Raw genomic sequence first — 15,902 nt, forward strand, 5'->3', positions numbered from 1 at the left:
ATCTATCTATCTATCTATCTATCTATCTGTCTGTCTGTCTGTCTATCTATCCACTATCTATCTATCTATCCATCCATCTATCCATCCATCTATCCATCCATCTATCCATCTATCTATCTATCTATCTATCTGTCTATCTATCTATCTGTCTGTCTGTCTGTCTGTCTGTCTGTCTATATATCTATCTGTCTATCTATCTTCCTATCAATCTATCATCTCTCTCTCTTTCTCTCTCTATCTATCTATTTATCTATCTATTTATCAGTCTGTCTGTCTATTTATCTGTATATCTATCTATCTATTTATCAGTCTGTCTGTCTGTCTATATATCTGTCTATCTATCTATCTATCTATCTCTCTATCTATCAGTCTATCTATCTATCATCCATCTATCATCCATCCATCCATCCATCCATCCATCTATCTATCTATAGTCCAAATCTGGTACGATCAGGTGATTGTACAAATTCCTGAACTCCGAGACGAAATAAAGCCAAATCATGAACCATACAAATCGCTCAATGGATGAGCATGTTTTATTCGTGACTCGAAATCCTCCATGTTGCCAAATTTAGAGACAACTGATGGGGACAATGTAGATTGTATTCATGGATAAAATGAGAAGTGACCTGTAGAGGGATAATAAAAAGGTGAAGCAGTTTAAGAAAATCTGTAGTTATATATTTAATAAATGTAAACAATATTAATCTAGATTTTAATTTTTTTGTACTGTTACAGCTCTTTTTTCCATCTATCCATTTGTTTCTCTTGATCTGTGAACCAAATCAAACCTATCTATCTATTAACTGAGGATTTTTTGGACAGGGGTAGGCAACCTTCGGTACACCAGATGTTGTGGACTACATGTCCTCTAATTCTGCGCCAGCGTTGTGGCTGTAAGAGTATTATGGGTAATGTAGTCCACAACATCTGGAGTTCCAAAGGTTGCCTACTGGACTGCTGAAGGTTGCCTACCCCTGGTCTGGGATATCATATGTTATATTCAGATATTCAGAAATATGTTGCCTTCTCCATAAATGTTCTTAATTAAATGTTTTAAGAGTGCTGGACAGACAGAAATTTATATGTAAACTCCAGTCCAGAGGTCCACTGTAATAGCGTTTGAATATTGTCACATATAAAAAGAGACATTGACTCACACGGTGAAAATAAAATTTTTATTTTTTTTAAATTAATTCTAAGACCACACTTTGAAAATGTTGCCAATTTTTAAGAGCTTTATTTAAATGGAAAACTTACGGTACAGACGGCAGAACAAAATTGTATGGAATCGTTTGAAAATGTACATATACCTACACCAGAAGAAAATGTATCTTAGAGGAGATACAGTACGATAACATTTTAGTAATAACACTCTCCACATCTGTTACTTCAATGGAATGCACGATGTATATAAGGGGAACCAATGAAACATTATCATAGAGAATTTTACCTGCACGAGGATTCTTTACAGTAAATATAATAAGATCTGGATATTGTTGCATACAGAGGTTATGCCATTCAAATTGGTCAGAATTTATATTTTGTCAAATAATGTAAGCAAGACTATAATAGTTAATACAGATATTATTAAGAATCTCTTTTTGATCCGCGGAGACATCGTTTTGCACCATGATTGAATGGGTTTCGTTTTTGTGGAACAGCAGCAACAAGGACATATGAAGGTTGAATGTAATGGGCCTGGAGTTGTCTTTTAAACTGAATTACTATTTTACTTTCATACGGTTTCACTCAATTACATCGTTAGCTTCTGGCATCTTCATCTGGAAGCAGACCTATTAATTCTCAGTTTTTCAGGTATCTAAATGAAAAGCCTCCTGTATATTGTGTTTAAATTCCAGTGAAATATCAACGCAATCAAAAGAGAGACATTGGACAAAGTAGACAATGCCGTCACTTTTTGTCAGATGGGCAAAGGCATGTTTGTGCAAGATGTACAGTAGACGTCTTTGACATTTCTTACATGTGTATGAAAAGATCTGTGTAGCATCCCACACTGTGACGTGAACTTCTATTACACCACTTAAATATGCAAGAGTACAAAGATAGTACAGTTCCTTGCAGGGGAGATAACTGAGCGAAAGAGGGAGAATTTGACAATTATTTATGTAGTTCCAACATATTCTGCAGCGCTGTACAATAGGAAACAGTTAAGCATTTAACATGTATGACATATGAGAACAGTGCTCTGCCTAAACAAGTTCATATTTGAGAAGAGTAAACCTCAATGTCTCCTTTTCTCCAGCAAACAGCATTTAGTTCCAAACAAAACATGTGTCTTATTCAAAGCCAAAAAAAATGCAAAAAATGGACATATGTTTAAACTTGCAAATGGTTTCTTCTTGCTTCATATTTTGTCTCACCTTGAAACAAAGAGGCACTGAATTATTGGCTAATCTCATAGTAATCGCTTTCCAAAAGGTTGTTAGTCTGTAGCTTCGTGAAATAAGACAGAAAAACATAATTAAATATTTGTTTTGTTTTTATCATAAAATAAATGACATCAATATTTCAAAATTGGTAATGAAAGACTAATTATATTAGGCCTAAACAGCCTATTCTTTAGCACGTGAATATTTAAATGGATTGCTGTAGAGCCCTCGAGCATTGTCAGCAATTGGTGTTCATTCCAAGTTGAGCTGGTTATCTAATCATTTGGCTTGTACATCTAGAATACCAAAATACATTACACATTCAAAAGACTAGGAATACATAAACCATGCACCTTAATCTAAGCATGATTTCCTAAACTACCCCACTGTATGTTGAGGGAATGTGACATGTGTAAATTAACATGTCATGTTTGTGTAAATTATTCCTCCAAAAACAAGTAATTTATTTTTACATTAAACATTCCGAATAATTTTTTAAGTCATGATAAATAGAGATGTCCCGAACAGTTCGCTGGGAACTGTTCGCCGGCGAACATAGCTTGTTCGCGGTCGACTGCGGCGGGCGAACATATGCAATGTTCGGTCCGCCCCCTATTCGTCATGGAGGTGGGAGGGTCTGGGAGGGAGGGTCTGCTGCTGATTGGCTGGAATGTGTCTGCTGACTGTGAGGTACAGGGTCAAAGTTTGCTCAATGATGACAAATAGGGGGCGGACCGAACATCGCATATGTTCGCCTGCCGCGGCGACCGCGAACAAGCTATGTTCGCCGGCGAACTGTTCCCGGCGAACTGTTCGGGACATCTCTAATGATAAATTAATGTAATTATAGTGGACATATCCTTTTGATCCCTGAGACTTTTAACCGATGCAAAAAGATGGTAAAATCATGCAATATTCAGCATCCATATGTGCAATACATGCCCTTATCCGAGTGGATTTAAGCTTTGATCTGCGAATGAATAGCATAAGGCCGGATTTATATCAGATGCGATAGAAAAGAAGATACAGAGGGGTTTGTGAAGCTTTTTTTTGTTTTCAATAATGTACGAATTTTATTTCCTCTGGAGACTTGACATAACTCGTCCTCGATTCATGAAAGCTTGGGATTATATTGCATAGGTGAACACAGTGTATCATTTGCTGTATTAATAAAAACATGCAGTAAATGGTTTTATTAAGTGTGGAAATATTCTCCAAGTATTCTCAAGTGTTTCCTGCTTTCCTGCTTCGTTCCTTTCAGGAGATACCACCAAATCAATTTATGCACAGAAAAAAAATCATTTTGATTTCTTGTGATTAAAACGAATCAATCAATATTATACAGCACAACACAACACATTAGAGGGTTTCAAGGCAGAACATACAAACCAATAAACTGTGCTAAAAATGCATTTAAGATTAAAAATTGACATTAAATTCCATCCGAATTTAGACTTTAGAATTGGTGTTAGGAAGAGGGGCTATTCACCTAGAGATATCTGTGAGGAGGGGTATGCTCAAAAAATTGAAATTTCTCAAAGTTCTTTTTTTATCTATCTACCTTCTTAACATCTAGCATAGAATTGGGGGTTTGCGCATGCTTATTATATTCCCGTGTAATAAAATCTCTGACTGCCAGTTAGTTTTATTGATATTAAAGTAAAACTGCCACCCTAAAAAAACTTTGACATAAAGGATTAATATATTTTTTAAAGCTGAAAATGTATAGTAAAATATTTATTGTAGCTCATTACCTGTCTCTTATTAGTAATTATCTGTCAGCATAGTCCAGACATTTTAATAATTGTCTGGTTGATTCCTAACTTCGCACCCAATAACCTGAAGGGTTAGTGACTTTCTCTGTTTCTATCACTTTTCTTACTATTTGCACCCACATTGTCTCCTGCATCACACACACACGTTTTGTACTCACCTTGCCTGTACCTGTATCATATTACTCCATAATCTTTGTGCAGAACATCTAGCTAAGGCTGATGGTTTATCAATTTACAAGTCTAGACTAATGCTATCTTCAATGGCACGTTTGGGCTGTTGTGGGTCTCTTTGTAAAATGTAATAATTACAATAAATATTAACAAGGTTCATCCAATGAGGCTCCCTATATTAAAGCTCAGACCACTGTGGTCCATGTGGGAATAATGTGAATCTTGATATAAAAGCACAGGTAAAGCTGATCTTTATTTTATACCTTTGCTTGGCTATGTATAAACTGTGCGTTATATAATACAAAACTGGTATGAAATCAAGTCTATTTAGCAGTCTATATTGTACATAAATGAGCTGCTGTGGATCCCCATACACTGGTTCAGACATGTTTCACAATATCTAGGCTTCATTTGATTCTCCATGTAAAAGATTTAATAATGAAGCATGTTGCAAAATACACTGTATTCCTGACAATAGAAGGGTGATATTATGTTATAAAAAAGAAAGAAAATATTTGATATAGGGAGGAAGAGGCTAACTGCAGAGCTGGCCAGATGCATCTCAAAAAAGCTCAGGGAGAAATTAGCTAAATGTATTAATTTTATCGAATATCCACTATTTGCAGCCTTCACATTACTGCTTGTGATTGGCAGACTTACCCTTGTCCAACAATAAAGGGAGTCTACTACTCCAGCGCCACGAGAGCTGGAGCTTACTCTGAGCACGCTACGAGGCCTACAGGGCAGCAGGAACGTCTACCATTAAGAGATCATGAAGGCCATACAAACCATTGCATCAGGTGACACCGCGAGCTGAATCACAACATTAAACTTACTTGGGTTTACCGTGGGCAGCCTTTGATGGGAATTGGATAGCTAGAGATCCATACCCAGATCCAATTCAAAGCTGCAGGAATCCCACCGGTATAATAAGAAGAACAGCTAGTAGTTATATAGCACCTTTCTCCCAGTGAGACTCAAAGCACTTTTCAGCATATGCTCTTGGAATTTCCCAAATCTGCAGCTGAATAATAGTAGATATTATTATTGCCCAATTGGTGGTATTTGAACTTGTGATTTTGCCTTTTTGAACAGGCTCTGTAGTCGGGGAATTTACCAACTGAGATATACTTATGTAGCTTTATGAACATAATGCTTGCTGACCCGGCACCCAGTGCAAATGTTAAGCTTGACTGTCCTTTTCTTTGGTTATAACGTAACTTCTATGCATGGTGCAATTCTTGTTATATTTAAAAAAATATATATTTTACCTGCTGGATATCACCTTCTTTATTGATTAATAGATTGTCATTGAGCAATATTGATGTTGTATTCATGCACGTCAAAAAGAAAGATTTACAATATATATATATATTTCATGTAATATTACATCAGTGCACAGTGTCACTATTTTTTTATGTATGAATAACTTACATGAAATTTAAAGTATACGTGTGATAAACAAAACCAAAAAAAAATGTGGAACAGAAAGCAAACTACAAATAGACTTCCAGTGATGGGAGTTGTGTGCCTTGGATGGTGCTGTTCAGATACCTTCTAATGCTTGAAAACAGAACTCACAGTTAGGAACATTAATGGTGGAGTTTGAGAGTCCACAGCCCTAAATGTGGTGTTCATTATCCCAAATAGCTTTGACCAGGTAGTGTCAGGGTTGGTTAGGAGTTCCATCTCTTATGGGACAGGACATATAATCAGTATTTAGAGGTGGTCGGGCTTAATGGGACACTGTAGGCACCAAGACCACTTAAGCTAATTGAAGTGGACTGGGTGCTGTGTCCATTTTGAACTTAGTGCTGCAATGTTAAACACTGCAGTTCCAGAGAACTGCAATGTTTACATTGCAGCTCTAAGTCTGCCCTCAGTGGCTGGGGGGGGGGGGGGGGGGGGACCTTTGGTCCTCTATCTGACACTGGACATCCTCATGGACCTCCAGCATCAGATTTTCCCCATAGGAAAGCATCAAATAATGCTTTCCTATAGGGAGGACTAATGCGCCCGTGGCCATTTGCCGCGCATGTGCATTAGGTCTCCCCCCGCCGGCTGACATCGGCGGGGGAGGAGTGTGGTCGGAGCTTGACCCAGCTTTGAGGGACATTGGTGCTGGATTCAGGAAAGTGGCTGAAGGGGTTTGAACCTCTTCAGCATCGCAGGAGGGGTGGGGGGGGGGGCGCAAGGGAGGGGGACACACAGGTTTGTTTTCCTGGCACTATAGGATCCCTTTAATGTTATAGACAAGAGTATGAAGATAAAGAAAGACACTAATCGGCAAGATATGCCAAGGTTTTATTGGAGAGACCAGAATACTAGAAGAGAATAGTTGAAGACCACAAAAGGGCATATGTCTCAAAGTGGAATGACAATATATAGGCAATCCCTCTACTACCTACACAGAACACAAACCCTCTCCTTCCAGTGCAGGTTGGAAGATATGAACCAATATTTTATTTGTATTGTATGTCTGCCTGTGTGTGTATGTGTATCTATGTATTTGTTATGAATTTGTGAATGTGTATATCTTCATGCTTTATATGTGTGTATTTTGCATGTGTTTTTAGACTGTGGTGTTCGGGAGGGGGGCAGATTTGGGGCTTTGGAGAGTTATCACAAAGTTGTGTTTTGGGTTCAAGCCTTGCATATTTTGATCTTATCAATATCACCGCTCTCAGTTAAAGGACCACTCTAGGCACACAGACCACTTCAGCTTAATGAAGTGGTCTGGGTGCCAGATCCAGCTAGAGTTAACCCATTTTTTTTTTTTATAAACATAGCAGTTTCAGAGAAACTGCTATGTTTATATAAGGGTTAAGCCTTCCCCCAAATCCTCTAGTGGCTGTCTCATTGACAGCCGCTAGAGGCGCTTGCGTGATTCTCGCTGTGAAAATCACAGTGAGAGCACGCAAGCGTCCATAGGAAAGCATTGTAAATGCTTTCCTATGCGACCGGCTGAATGTGCGCGCAGCTCTTGCCGCGCGTGCGCATTCAGCCGACGGGGCGGAATGGAGGAGGAGAGGAGGCAGAGATCTCCCCGCCCAGCGCTGGAAAAAGGTACGTTTTACCCCTTTTCCCCTTTCCAGAGCCGGGCGGGAGGGGGACCCTGAGGGTGGGGACACTCTCAGGGCACTATAGTGCCAGGAAAACGAGTATGTTTTCCTGCCACTAGAGTGGTCATTTAATGTTCAGTTGCTTCAACTTCATAGAAAGTTTATATTAAACAAAGATGTATCCACAAATGATTTTCCATTCTACGGTGTTTACTTGTGCGCACTGACACCAGTCCTGAACTTTTCCAACAGATAAAAAGATCAGGTTATAAAAAATAAAGACTTGCACATTACATCCTTTATATCGAAATATTTTTTAGAGAACAGAAACTGTGATGGTGTAGTTATTGGCTGAAATGATGAAGGACTGAAAGCATTACAAATCTAAGGAGATCACTTTTCGTAATTATGCAACAGTGTTGTAAGATTTCCTAATGTAGTTCGAACCATGATAATGGAAAATATGTCCTTCTGGAAGTTGTGTATATGAATGTCCTCAAGCACACAAGATGGATTTGAGAACCAACCCAGTGATAAATTAAGTGATAAATTAAGCCAGCAGTTTCGTGCCTGAATATTTGCCAAAAAATACAGTTTTCGAAATCTTGCATAAAATCGGCTTTTCCGTATTCATCTTCTCTGCATTTGCATATATATCAAAACACTGGAGAAAAGCTGGGAGATTCAACAGATGTATCTTTTGCAATTACCGGTAATCTAAAAATTGGAATTTTTAGTTTAGCTCTTATCTTGAAAGTCGAGTAAATGCATAGTGTGTTCCGATTAACCATTTACTACATTTATGTTGTATTGTTATGTTATTTTAAATGCAGATTTGAAGCAGTGAAAGGTGCCATTGCAACAATTTATGATATATATTGGACTGTTTTATTCTGTTACAGTTTAAAATGATATATATATATTTATAATGTATTTAGATATCTCGGCGAGTACTCTAGGTACTGAACAGTAGTATAATACTTGTGTTATGTAAGGCTACGCAGATGCTGTAGGATTCATCAGTTTTGTTGACATGAAAATCGATTATAATTAGACATGAGTGGGATCGGTTTCCTAGACACCAAACCTGCACAAGCCTCGGGGAAACAAGTCTGATTTAAAAACGTGCTCAAAATTTAAGTATCAAAACAGAGTGTCATAACACAGAAACAAATTACGGTGTACGCACTCAAATCACATGAAATTGTAACATTACAGTATAGAACACAAAGTCAGAAACTTTGCACTTCAACGTATTCAACCTTCTGAGTAGACTTTGCAAAAACTCATTTGAGCCAGTTTGTCCCAATCCAAATTATTTTATTCCACACCCAAACTAACTATTTGCCCTGGAAAATTGATTTGTTTCAATTAAAAGGATTTTGCTTCTATAGAACTGGCTCAATCAAATTTTTCTACAATTCTATTTCTTTGTACCCTTAGATATCCCCCCCCCCCCCCCCCATCATCCTCCAGCTTTATTCTCTTTCCACCTTTCTTTCTCCAACCCAGATTTTTTTTCACCTCTCTTCTAATATCTTGTTGACATCTTCCTCACCCTTTAAATATATCTATTCCTATCTTTTATCTCTGGTCTAGTAATCTTTAATGCATTTGTCTGTGTTCCTGGATAGTTGAAGGTTAGCAGGTGTTGATCAGTGCATTTTCTGATGACACTCTAGTCCTCTGGATGGTTGGTCCTACCTCACTTAGGGCAAACTATATATGGGTTTGATAAACGGAAACTACTGGACTCTTGAGGTGAATGTGCAATGGCCTATTGCAATAAAGATTAAATCTCGGCTCCCTCATCTTTTATCCAACAGGAAATGAGGGGTTCATTTGTTCTTCTGCAGACATGGGCCCCTTTTCTTGCTGGTGTTGTTCATTCCGTATTACACTCAGTAATGGAGGAATGGGGTGCACCCTTTTGGTAAAAAGCCAGTGGAATATTTTCACTTGTTCTTTAGATTAAAAGAACACTGTCCATACCCCACCAAGACAGTATTACTTTCTCTATCCCTGGTAAATGTTTGAAGACCACTACTGGGCTATATAATGGTTTATTAGAATATTGAATTATTTGTTTAATGATCCTATACCAATTATCAGCTCTACTACCATATTTTGTTCTCTTATTTGTAGGAAAGACTGGTCCTTTCTGTATTACCTCGATTTGTTGTACTTGAAATGATCAATGACATGACCAATGTAGAAGATGAACACCTGCAGCATCAGTTCCACAAGATTTACATCCATCGTTATGAAAATGTCAGGTAAGACAACACACTTGTGATTCGTGATGGGGCTCTGAGGTTTGGTGTACAGAGTTTAGTAGTGAGGTAGGTGTATGACGTGTATTTGCTTAAGTGCATTAAGGTTGAATTATGGGACCAGTTTTTGAAGGCTGGTGCAATGAGATAGGTGCAATGAGATAGGTACCCAAAGGAAGTTAGCTTACTCACAATGGTGCAATCTCTGTGTAGAAAGTTGATCTCTTTATTGTGTATAAACTAATGAGAGGCAGTTGTTGGACTCAAGCATTGGTCTTTCTCAAGCCTTATAGTTGGTGCACACAGGCTAGTGCAGAAGTCTGAAATTAATTAAGGAGCTGCTAGATTACACAGTTTCACTTTAATTTACCTGACTCAGCAGTTCAGCTTTGATGCCAACACCAGTACCCATTATGATTGTAGTATCATTGTGAAAGTGACCCTCTGCTGCTGTGGGGTCATCATGAATCATCTGCTTGTCAGCCAACTTGTAACATATAGACTAAAACAGACAAGTTTTGTTTAAAAAAAACTCTCCAACTTGGCTGCACTCTGCAATTAAATGTGTATATATATATATATATATATATATATATATATAGATTAAGTAAAGAGAGACCTTTTGCATCAGAAGCCTGTTTTTAAAGACACCCACATATTTCTCAGAAATAATAATTTGATATCTGTAAAAGATATGATTTTGAGTTAGGCGTCACTTTTTACTATTTGAGTCCCAGCTATTTTAACAGCGCTGATATTATTTCTATCAGTCATTTGTGGCACTGCAGCTGCTTTCTGCACTGACTTTAGTTTTCTCAAAATAAACCGTCTTAACTCTTTTTCAACAAGGTCCAAATGTGTTACGGAGCTGTCATTAAAGTCCTTAATGGGTTCCGTATCACATACGAACCAGATATAAATGCCCATAATATTGCAGCAATAACTGTGATAGTGAGTTCTAACATATCCCCTGTTCCTAAATTACTATTTTTCATTGACTGGATCGGTATATGAACCCCACCGAACAGATTTCCCTTTTTGGTTTGTATACCGATTAAAGTACTGAACACATGGACCACCCAGAACAACCCACTTGACCTCACTAACACCTTCGCAAACCGCAATCAGTTCAACATTCTAAGTGGTCGGCTGGGTGGCTGTCGTTCATATGGCTGAACACGAGGTGGCGACCATCTTGGTTTTCGAATGGACCCAGCGGCGTTTGGTCGTCGAGTGTATGGAACTATTATCGGACACTCGACGGAGCGAACACCGCTGGAACTTCCAAGCCCACCTGTGTTCATCTGGTTCGGTGGGAGCAAACTCCTGAACAATATACACGGTGTAGCGCATGCACGAACAGTTTACTCACATTTATTGTTATATTTCATACTCCCGAAAGAGACCGGCCGCACAGGCTGAATTCATGGAACTCTTTTATACCCCGGTGGCAATTTGGCTACGTTTGTGGGATCTGAGCGCTTTTCGGATATGTTGGGCACTCAGATCTACGCTATACAGAGATATAGTACTTGAGGGGGTACCTCACTACACATAATTATGTTGTGTACTTTGCATCTGTCCCCTCTCAGGTCCAGTAGGGAATGCCCTGGAATGTGTTATTGTAGACCCCTTGCATGGGGATTCGCATAAAAGGCAGTGTGTGGTCCCATTCAAATCAGTTCCTGCTTACCCTCAACACAGAGCCTTGTCTCGTGATTGAGGGAACCGCTCTACCTGCTTTGGATCACTACTTGGGAAATACTTCGGCATTGCTCAGACTAGGGGAAAGGACATCTCTGGCGGCGGAAACCCCTCTTCTCTGGGGGTGGCCACCACGAGTCATCACACAAATACCTGTATGGAGGTCTCTCAAGGCAGTTGATTGTGGGGACAATTGTCATTATCCTCAGGCAGCTGTGGGACCTTCATTACAAGTTTTACACAACGCAGTCTCAGGGATCATGGGATGTATTGGACTTGTCTCACTTTTGAGGCTGTCCAGTAACAGCTTCAAGAGGCTGTCACAGCCATATGACTGGTATGACAGCCTTTTTCACAACAGCCTTTCTGTGACAGGCATGTCAAAATTTGGGCACGTCTCTAATGTGACACTTTGAATTGTCCCCAAACCTAGCAAAGATATACATGTCGGGTATTGGTGTAAATCAGGGGTCTATTTTAGCTACTTTTTTTTTTTTTTTTTGCACCAATTCTGTAGAAGTTATAAGAATTTTTCCCCCCATTTTGTATTTTGTTTAGAACTAGTATTGTTTTAAGTCTAAATATAGGGTATCAGAAGAAAGCCCTATCTGTCCTTTAAAAAATTGTATACATTGGGTATGGGTACATAAAAAGGGAAAAAGTGACGTTTAGCCCAAACCAGTTGAGCTGCAAAACAGCTATATTGGGAATTTTTGATTAGGTCTAAAATGTGTAAATTTCTGACAACCTCCAGTTTTCTAAATAACATTGTAGGTTTCATTTTTGTTAAAGTGTGTTTGTTTAGAAATATACTTCTAAGAAAACTTCTTTCAAAATCCCGTTTATTGAAAATAGTCTATCTATTAAATCCACCAGTTATGAATAATCAATAGCTAATATTGTGATTAGTTAAATGTTGGTTGATTGGCTCAAGTTTAACTATTTGAAATTAATAACGTAAAGGACAATTGGTACCTCCATACTATATCCTTTTAACCTAGTTAGAATGCATTGTTTTGACTTTGGCATTGTCACATCCCAAAAGCCTGCCCAATGAAATAAAAATTGCATCTACATCACCCGATTAATACATCTACTCAAACAAGTAAAGTATTTAAAAGGCTCAGACACAGTTTATTGCACTTTTGTCTAGCATTTAAGAGCTCAAATATCAAGTATAAATCGAAGCAATTATTACACTTAATGCTCCTGAGATAGTTGTGTTTTTCCCCTTCAGCTCACTCTTATGGCAACGTGAAATGATTGATGATCAAATAGTTCCTATTGTTTATTCTCAGCTTTTATTGATTGTTGGATCTATTTCACTTGAGAAAATTATTGATTAATATTATTTCCCTGTTTTATTTAGCATTCTTTTTGCAGACGTAAAAGGGTTCACCAATTTATCAACGACGTTATCGGCACAGGAGTTAGTACGAATGCTGAATGAACTTTTTGCAAGATTTGATCGGCTGGCACATGTGAGTTAAGTTAAAAGGTCATCTATTTCATTTAAAAACTATCAGTGATATTTACTAAAAAAAAAAAAATAAAAAAAAAAATAACTGGGAATTTCGATGTGTATCTTCAATATAAATGTATTTGCAAATTTGACAAGCACAAAAATGCAAAATAAAAACAAAAATACAAACACGGCTAATATTTTATAGATTGCACTTGTTTGTGTTTGTTTTTTAATGTATAAGTTTTATAAGAAATTTAGACATAGAATAATTTGCTTAAGTAAAAGAATCAAGCTTAACTTGATATTTGACTGATTTTTACCAACCTATATAAATATTAAATTTCAGCTTTTGTGTTGGAGAATTTGTGTTAACAACTTTTATTCTGAAATTGTATCCATTATTGGGAGCTCGTAACTTTATGAAATTATGATCACGGTGCCCAGGGAAGCAGTAAATTTAACCTAGAAAGCAATGTGAGTGAAGTTTCATTTTCTGACATATGTCAGTAGCTGCACTTAATAAAAAAATTAAATATATGTTTGCCAGACAGTATCTGTTTGCTTTGCCAGAAAAGATTAATCTTCATGTTCTCAGAGTTTATGTTCTCATACTCTCACCAAACACATCTCTTGATATAAAACGTGTTCCATTTATTCCACAAAACTGTGTGCATACAGTGAAACACCAGCTACTCGTTTGGCGCACTGTGTTTTAGAGAGAGTTTTTTTAAGTAAATATAGTTATTAGAGATTAAATTCAATTTTTATACTAACTTTTAATTAATAGTACTGCTGTCATATTCTCTGTATAACACTTCCCATTTTATGATCCAGAAACATATTGAGCTTTATTTTATATTACATAATTTTAATTTGTTTGGTGTCATGTTAACATTGAAAAATTCACAAAAGTGTGTATAATTTCTTTTTACTGATAATAATCTGACAATATATATATATATATATATATATATTTTTTTTTTTTTGTTTAATTTATTTATTTTTTCTAAGTTTGCAAGTAGTGTGTTATTGAGTTTGTTTGGTGGAAACGCATTGTCAACTTGCAGATGTTCAAGAAGTGATTCGGCTATTTTTTTGAAAATCCTTTAATACGGCTATTCACAGTCAGACTTTTCAGAACTGGCATAATAGAAATCCTGCTTTTAAAGTAAAGAAGTTAACTGCACCCTAAGATTTGGAATGCTGCCAATTCCTGATACTGAGCTAGTTGGAGATTTGAGGTCAGATACCTGTGATGTGATGTTACTTTCCTGACATGTATCCTTCGCGCAAGACATGTTGGCATAAAAATAGATGCCAGCTGAGGCTTCCTTAAAACCATCTCGTAATTGAACATGGGTTAATTTATATTCTTGTTCTTGGGTAGAACATTTTCAAGCTGGACAAAAGTGGTAAGTGGAGTCCCTCAGGGTTCTGTTTTGGGACTGCTTCTATTTAACATATTTATAAATGATCTTGCAATAGGCATTTAAAGCCTATTGTTTCCAGATGACACAACATTTTGTAAAATAATAAAATGTGGGAGATTTAGATACATTGGGGAAATGGGCACTAAAATGGCAGATTAAATTTAATGTAGAGAAATGCAAAGTTGTGCACCTCGGGGTCAAGAATGCACAAGCAACTAACACCCTAAATGGTAGTGAATTAGGGATAACCACACACGAGAAGGATTTGGGAATTGTTATAGACAACAAATTAGGCAGCAATTTGCAATGTCAATCTGCAGTTGCTAAGGCCAGTAAGGTTTTGTCATGTATAAATAGGGGCATAAATTCTAGGGATGGAAATGTCATTTTGCCTCTTTACATATCGCTGGTAAGACCACACCTTGAATATGCTGTGCAATTTTGGTCACCTGTTTTAAAGAATGATATCACGGCACTAGAAAAAGTGCAGAGACGAGCTACAAAACTGGTAAAAGGAATGGAGCATTTTAGTTACGAAGAAAGGTTACAATTTTTTAATCTCTTTAGTTTGAAAAAATAGCAATTGAATAAATACTTGCAAAAACATAACATACAGGGGAGTAATATCTGCTTGATCTAAGGAGATATCTGACTGCTATTTTGGGGTCAAGAAGGAATTTTTTCCTAGTTTGTTGCAAAATTAGAAGCGCTTCAGACTAGGTTTTTTGCCTACTTTTGGATCAACAGCAAAAACATGTGTGAGGAAGGCTGAACTTGATGGACACATGTCTCTTTTTAGCTATGTAACTATGTAATATGCACAAAAAAACCCCATAAATAAGACAAGCATTTTTAATGAACGCCTACATAATATAAGTTATATGCATCTACTGGTACATAAAAAGATATGTGAAATAGAAATATCAGCATAGTGCATACTAAAGCGGCAGTACACCAATATGTGAATTAATATAGACTATATCAACTTGGTTTCCATTCCAGGAAGAAAAGAAATTATAAAAAATTACATAATTCAAAATCTTGATTTAACCTCCTAGGGATCTTAGTATCCAGTTGATATATCTATCTCATATCTTCTTTATTAATGTTTTTCGTAAAAAACAACCTTTTTGTAGTTGGTTAATGGCCACAAAATAACTGCCTATTGTGGAACAATTGTGTACTTGTTTATAGTGTTTAAGGACCAAATTATTTTGGAGCCAATCTTAAGATTGTTTAGATGTTCTTGATTCCTTACATTCACTTTACTAATTGTATGCCCCATATAAATCAGTCCACATGGAAAAGCAATAATGTATATGACGTTTTTTCCATGTCATGTAAGTGCTCCTTTGTTTTACATATGTTTTGTTGTTTTTTCATATTAATAAAATTACTTATTAAGGATTTATTTTTAATTAATTGCTAACGTGTGGCATTGGCAACAATAGTAAAAAACATCTTCAACTTGTCACAACTTCAACTTGTTCACCTTCAGTTTTCTATCATTACACCTGTGTACATAGATGCTTTTCACATTTTTTAAAACATCTATTTAAAAGTTTGGGCTTAGATTCTGGGATATTACAACGAAAAGCCTAATTTCTTCAAATAGGCAGAAAACATTTG

At 37.0% G+C, this 15,902-nt stretch overlaps 1 protein-coding gene across 1 annotated transcript in view; it reads left to right on the forward strand.

Moving 5' to 3' along the window:
• The window catches only part of ADCY8 (adenylate cyclase 8), a 278,636-nt gene that overhangs the window by 121,734 nt on the left and 141,000 nt on the right, over positions 1 to 15,902 (forward strand). Inside the window, exons 3-4 of the mRNA XM_063451052.1 lie at positions 9,547 to 9,677; positions 12,748 to 12,859. Of these exons, the coding sequence (XP_063307122.1) occupies positions 9,547 to 9,677; positions 12,748 to 12,859 (243 nt within the window). The remainder of the gene's footprint in view (positions 1 to 9,546; positions 9,678 to 12,747; positions 12,860 to 15,902) is intronic.

This window comes from Pelobates fuscus, chromosome 4 (genome assembly GCF_036172605.1).
Source record: "Pelobates fuscus isolate aPelFus1 chromosome 4, aPelFus1.pri, whole genome shotgun sequence".
NCBI classification, from domain to species: domain Eukaryota; kingdom Metazoa; phylum Chordata; class Amphibia; order Anura; family Pelobatidae; genus Pelobates; species Pelobates fuscus.